This window comes from Nansenia antarctica, assembly GCF_963989245.1.
Source record: "Nansenia antarctica genome assembly, chromosome: 7".
Lineage (NCBI taxonomy): Eukaryota > Metazoa > Chordata > Actinopteri > Argentiniformes > Microstomatidae > Nansenia > Nansenia antarctica.
Genome location: NC_137677.1, coordinates 41,873,673 through 41,880,713, shown reverse-complemented (window position 1 = coordinate 41,880,713; position 7,041 = coordinate 41,873,673). Strand labels below are relative to the sequence as shown.

At 47.9% G+C, this 7,041-nt stretch overlaps 1 protein-coding gene across 1 annotated transcript; it reads left to right on the top strand.

Annotated features, from left to right (window-relative positions):
* The first annotated feature begins 303 nt into the window (after positions 1-303).
* On the top strand, positions 304-6,953 carry ihha (Indian hedgehog signaling molecule a). Its single transcript, XM_080537216.1, has 3 exons — positions 304-1,044; positions 1,990-2,251; positions 4,912-6,953. Exons 1-3 carry the CDS (start codon positions 745-747, stop codon positions 5,631-5,633), a joined length of 1,284 nt encoding a protein of 427 aa, XP_080393342.1. The 5' UTR covers positions 304-744; the 3' UTR covers positions 5,634-6,953.
* The last annotated feature ends 88 nt before the right edge of the window (positions 6,954-7,041 follow it).

The following is a 7,041-nucleotide window of genomic DNA, read 5'->3' as shown; positions in this document are numbered from 1 at the left end:
ACTGTGTCCGTTAGTTTCCACTGTAGCGGACTGATGTGTGTAGTGTTGGCGCCTGACGGGCAGGCAGGAACTCTGAGGTGGCAGGGGCAGAGCCGGTGGGTAGGAGACGAGGCACCCACTGTGACCCGATGGGCGGAGTGGCAGAGAGGGATAGAAGGGCAGGGACTGGCAGGGTGCGGTCTCGAGTGGCAACTGATCCCTGGGATCACTCAAATCCCCAATTCAACGGGAAAGCGTGCGCCACAGAGGACAGCAGCCAGTGACAACTGGGCAAGCACAAACGCCAGTGCATGTTTGACAGCTTCCACAGAGGCAAACCACAGCACCAAGACTATCAGCCGAGTGCAAACCGCTATTTACTACAGATCGACTTTGAACCTGTTTGTTTAAATAAACGGACTTTACAACTCATGCACATATCTGCGCTTGGGACGAGGAGACAGAAGTTACGCGACGTTTTGGTCAACGGACGCCAGAGACATTGATTGAACTCTTCGCCGGGTCCTGTGAAACGCATACGGCTGAATGACAGTGTTCTTGGCATTTACGGATTGTTGTAGTGCGCACGGATGATGGGGTGGATAAAGTTTATACAACACTAAACATTTGGTCCCCCACCCCCCATCCTTTACCCCGTGGGGGGAACAAGGACCATCTAGGGGGAGGGGGTATAGCTGGAACGCAACGGGTACTACCTGTGCCACCTTACCCCTCCGTGTCGGGGTGCCCGCCGGTCTGGGTGGGATGCGGCTCTCCGTGGTGGTCGCGTTCTTCATCGGCTGCGCCCTGTTCCCTGCACCTGTGACCGAGGGCTGTGGGCCGGGGAGAGGATACGGCAAGAGACGTCCACCCAAGAAGCTGACACCCCTGGCTTATAAGCAGTTCAGCCCAAACGTGCAAGAGAAGACACTCGGAGCGAGCGGCAGGCACGAAGGGAAAATAACGCGCAATTCTGACCGTTTCAAAGACCTCACGCCCAACTATAACCCTGACATCATATTCAAAGATGAGGAGAACACAGCGGCGGACCGTCTTATGACCCAGGTGAGAGCCACATGGGCTTTAATGGGCATGTTTTCAGCTTGACAGCAGTGATGACACGATGATTGCACCGGGCACGTTAAATCATCCGCTTCGGTATACCCTTGTTTGCACTTCGACCAATGTTTTTAAAATCCGACCTGACTTTGTTGATTCAGAGTGCTTTCGTCTGTTTTGGTTAAACAGTTTAAATGTTGACTGTCCACATTTACACGCACTTTATGGATTATTACTAGCCCCTCTATTATATCCTATTTTTGTTTTTGTTGTACTCACTCATGTTGTGTTATTTCCTTTTTTTCGAGACAAATTACGCACTTGTTTTGGAGTTCAAATCATTTAATTGGGTTAAATAATTCCGTGTATTATTTTCTAGGTGTATAGGCTCTTCTTTGGTTTAATTTGTGTATTCGTTCAAATGATGAACAGGTCTTCATTCGATATAGTTTATATTACAATCTCAAATCACTAATTCAAAGCACTTCATTTGTTAGTAGTGGCTGAAATTACGCGCGCAATTAACTGCAGTTACTGAAAAACAAGAACATCAGACAACACAGGACAGATATCTCGCTTATTGTCGCTAAATGAAGCAAACCAACAAATACAAACAAAGATTGTTGTCCCTGATTGTAGCGAATATTTAGTTGGAATATTGTGGAGATTTTACGTAATGATACAGTGAATGCTGTACATCCTGTAAATTAGTCCTGCGCAGTTTCACCACCTATGACAAATATTTTTTACAATCTACTATACCATTATTTGCCTGTGACATTGTGCTTTGCTTGTGACGTTTGCTTGTGACGCTGAGTGTGCCACTGTGTTTTGACATGTCCTTGTCTTTGTTTTTTATTGTGTAGGATTACCCCTGTTCCTTTGACAGGGACAGTTTAAATGCTCTCACGTCGTCATGTGTCTTAAATGCCTCTGTCTTTGATCTGACAGCGTTGTAAAGACAAGCTGAACTCTCTGGCCATCTCAGTGATGAACATGTGGCCAGGCGTGAAGCTGAGGGTGACCGAGGGATGGGACGAAGACGGCCACCACTCCGAAGACTCGCTGCACTACGAGGGCCGCGCCGTGGACATCACCACCTCGGACCGCGACCGTAACAAATACGCCATGCTGGCCCGCCTGGCCGTGGAGTCGGGCTTCGACTGGGTCTACTATGAGTCCAAGGCTCACGTGCACTGCAGTGTCAAATCAGGTAGGATGATGATGATGATGATGATGATGATGATGATGACGACGATATGACCGACTGGGTTTGACCGTTGTCTGGTACTCATCCCACCTCCCTTTGACCACCTCCTGGTTGCAGACCTCTCTGAGGTCACAGCACTAATAATGTCTGACTTGGTTCAAACCCGGACTCCTATACCCAACAGACTACTGTGCAGTAGTAGTCCATGGGGTTGAAGCCTATAGGCGTTATACTTCGGAGAGAGAAAGCACAAGTCTTCAAGTCTCAGACAGTGTTACTCATCGACGAACCATCTCAGCTAAAATGAGACAGTCTACTGTAAAAAAAAAAAAAAGAAGAAAAAAGAAACATTTCCTCTTTCCTCCCCCTGGCTTCATACATGTGATTAAACTGGATCACTGCAGGCTGACTGACGTGGGTAATGTGGCTAATCTAGTGTGTGAGCTTCACCCCATGTTGACGGAGACAGTGGGTTTCCTCTCTCCACACTGCAGCATGTCCTTGGGGTGTCTGTCTGTCTGTCATTGTGGTCAGCTATCCTTAGGTGATGTAAGTGCTAGACCTGAGGTTTAGATGTGTGTGTGCGAGAGTGTGTGTTTGTGTGTGCACGATGAAGCCGTAGTAGCCCACCTCATTACAGACTACCACCTGTCTACCTGTGTGTGTGTGTGTGTCTGTCTGAAGTCTGTAGGGAACCAATTAGACAGAGAGAGAGAGAGTTTGGGCACATGTGTAAGCTACTCCGTAGTCTTAATCTGTAGTATACCAGAGAGAACCACACACTGCACCCACATCAGGTGTACCTCTGAGAACTGTGTACTGTCCTAATGATGTGTCTGTGTGTGATCTACGGGACTCAGCTGGGAAACCTCCTGTTCCTCACCAAGGCTGCTGTACTATCAGCTACTGTGATTCTACTTCTAACGTCTCGCTGCTTTGTGGACACTGGTACGATACTGGAGATAATGAAATGAGGTTCTAAGGTAGTTCAGTGGCGCATTAAGAGCTATATTTGTGGATCGGTGTGAAGCATTTGTTGTCGAATACATTTTGGAGTGAAAGTTGAGATGATAATAGTTCAAGTTCATTCCTCCTGATTCATTTCTCAGACGGTTTACGGTTTCATTTCAGAGAATGCTCAGAACATTGTATGTCAACTTTATATATATATAGAATACATGTTTCTTTCAACGTTAAACAACATTGTAAAACAACAGCCGGCGTGGTTGGTAACAAAACCGGTGTCAAACTGTGAACGTAATGCAAAAGTTGGTTTTGTCACGTAAAGCTTGTGTATATGTAGCTGAGGTGATTTCAAATCATGTTGTCATGGAGACCCCTGTTAGAGCCTTCCCTGTCGCACGCCCATCAGGAGCGTATCTGTACGGTCACTGAATTCTATTTTTCTCTTTCTTTCTTTGTCCTCTAGGATCTCGTTGTTTAACACCGTTACCCCTGTTCTCTATGTCCTGGTGCTCTGCATTGCAGTTTTGTCAACCTGTTCTGCGCTGCATTTGCTATTCATCAAGTGTCAGTGTGAGAGTGCTGATCTAGGATCAGTTTGAAGATTAGAACGGTTAAAAGACGACACGGACAGGAGGAAACCTGAGTCGGATACAGTGTTCTGACTGCGAGACGCTTTATGAATATGGGACCAGGTATATGTATACAGACCAGAGCAGGGAGAGGGCAGAGGGCAGAGGCAGCGCAGGTCTACCAGAGCACCGCCCGTCCGGCCCTGAGATGATTAACTCCCTCCTTTGTTTCTCTTGTCGGCTTTTCTCTTTACGAAGCCTTCTCTCTCAGATCTCTTATCTCTCTCTCTCCCCAGTCTTATCACCCCGCCTTGGGACTCAACCCTTCCCAAATATTTGTGTTAGGTCCCCTGGAGACTTGAGACCCCGAGCCTAGCCCTCTCTCTCTCTCTCTCTCTCTCTCTCTCTCTCTCTCTCTCTCTCTCTCTCTCTCTCTCTCTCTCTCTCTCTCTCTCTCTCTCTCTCTCTCTCTCTCTCTCTCTCTACCTGCCTTGCTTACAATATAGCCTCATCCGTTTCACTTGGAAGTGGAGATTTAATCATCGGGTTATTCATTAGCTCTTTTCGCATTCTTTTGAATCCTGAGCAAAGTGAAGTCAAAAGAAAGGTAATCACTCCATGACTAGGGAGAGTCACTAATGGCTTTTGAAATGTTTACCCGCTGCCAATCAGGTAGCAGTGGAGGGTTGTGTGTGTTTTTACATGGAACAGAACACTCTTTCAACACACTAGTGGTGACCACAGACAAACGGACTCTGTGTTTCATTTCAAAACAGCAGCGGCAAAGTAGCTGAACATGACGATCTGGCAACGCTTTGAAGTTAATCCTGACTATGACCGACGACCACACCACTGGCCTGTAAACATGTCAACAACCTCATATCAGTGAATGTGTCAAAGTCTACTTCGTGTTTACAGACTACCCTAATAAGCCTCTCTCTCTCCTCTATACCCCTCCCTCTCGCCCTGTCTCTCCCTCTCTCTCTCTCTCTTTCTCTCTCTCTCCCTCTCTCTCTCCCTCTCTGTCTCTCTCTCTCTCTCTGTCTCTCTCCCTCTCTCTCTCTCTCTCTCCTTCTCTCTCTCTCTCTCTCCTTCTCTCTCTCTCTCTCTCTCCCTGTCTGACAACAGAGCACTCAGTGGCAGCAAAGACGGGAGGCTGTTTCCCTGGCAGAGCGGCGGTCACCCTGGAGGATGGGTCCAGCAGGGCAGTGTCTGACCTCAGGCCCGGGGACCGCGTCCTGGCCTCCTCCTCCTCTGGGAGCGGCGGCGGCGGGGAGGAGCTCGTCTACAGCGACTTCCTCACCTTCCTGGACCGGGAGCCCGCCGCGCTGAAGCACTTCTACGTGATCGGCACGGAGACCGGAGCCAACCTGACGCTCACCGCCGCCCACCTGGTGTTTGTGTCCGAGGGGAACTGCTCGGGCGGGGGGCCTGGGTCAGGGTCGGGGTCGGGGTCCTCCGCCAGAGGGGCCTCTATGAGGACTATATACGCCAGCGACGTGAAGCCTGGACAGTGTGTGCTCACCGCGGGGGGGACGGAGGAGGGCCGCCTCTCGTCCGTCACCTGGGTCGGGGTGCGGGAGGAGCGCGGGGCGTTCGCCCCCCTGACGCGCCACGGCTCGGTGGTGGTGGACGGCGTGCTAGCGTCGTGCTACGCGGTGGTGGACCAGCACCAACTGGCCCACTGGGCGTTCGGGCCGCTCCGCCTGCTCTACGGCTGGACCGGGCTGCCGGGCTCGCAGGGAGACGGACTACACTGGTACTCCAGGGTCCTACACTGGATAGGAACCCTCGTATTGGACCCCGAACACTTCCACCGCTGGGGAGTGGGGGTGGACTCTGGGAGATAAGAAGAAAAAGACTAAAAAAACAACAAAGCTTTTGTTTTCTAAAATACTAAAAACGCAGCTTTTGTCAGGGAGTTGAACCCCCCTGGTTTTCTTCAATTCCCATTTTATACTCGAGGCGAAGAACACAAGAAGACACCGAAGGTCGGTGTGAAAAAGGGGGAACAGGAATGAGAGGACACAGGAAAATGAAGGGAAACTGACAGGATGGAAAATGAGAAAGAAGAGAATGAGAAGAAGAATGAGAAAGAGACAGAGCAGCAGGGAAGGGAGGGAGGAAAATGAAAAGAAAACAGAACAGTGAGACCACGGGAAGATAGAGGGACCAGAGAGGAGGAAAGCCAATGGTAAGCAAGAGAATGTGTTAGAAAGGTGTAGTAATAAAGAATGGAAGGTGGAAGGTGATATAGGTATGTGAGACTTGTGGATTCATGTGCTAAAGGGAGGGACATTGAGCAAGGCCAAGATACTGTAATGATGAATGCCTTAAAACTTCAGGAACCCTTATTTAACTGTGTCAAATGCCTTTTTCAGACTAGTCCTTGACACTCAACACTGGAATATGTACACACACACACACACATTCACACACTCATACACACACACTCATACACACACACTGCCTTTATTGATTGCAGTCCCGTTCAGGTAAGGGCATTTGAGAGAGAGCGAGAGAGGAAGAGTGAGCAGGTGTGGTAGTAGGCCAGTGTTTTTTTTTAGTGTTTGTGTAACCAACACTTACCACACGTTCAAGAACGTATTCCAGCTTACTGTAACGTATGATTTGGAGAGGTCCTGCGAGTGTAACTGCTCGGCGCTGCTTGGAGTATCGGTCTGCACAGGTGTTTGGAGGTCTGTCAGTGTGTCTGTCCATGTGTATCATTCTGTCTATGCCTGTCAGTCTGTCCTGATGTCTCTGTAGCCATGTGTCTTCTGTTGAGAAAGTGTTGTTTGGCCAACCATTGTCTTAAACAGTTTGTTACAGTGTGGATTAATAGTCTCTACATAAGGTATACATAATGTCCTTCCATTTATTAGGCATTCGTAGCATCTCTCTAACATTGATCAGCAATGCATTATATTGAATGATTTGCATTGGAATGAGTGGTAGCATGTTCATTGTGACATTGTGTATGGCTGAAATTATTTCATTTTGTTTGACTTACATGTGTTTCAAAAGTTAAGAGTTGTGTCTTCCTTATGTAGTTGCTCTGAAATGATCTATGTGATCTATGAAATCTGAGGCATTATTTTCTGTGTGCTGAAATTATGTCAAATGTATATTATGTTATGTTTTGAGAAACTATTTAAAGATCTATTTTTAAAATGACTGAAATGTATTTTTGCAATTCTTAAATTGTCTCCCTCACAAAACATAGATTTGCTTTTTGTAAACCAAACATTTGAGCTC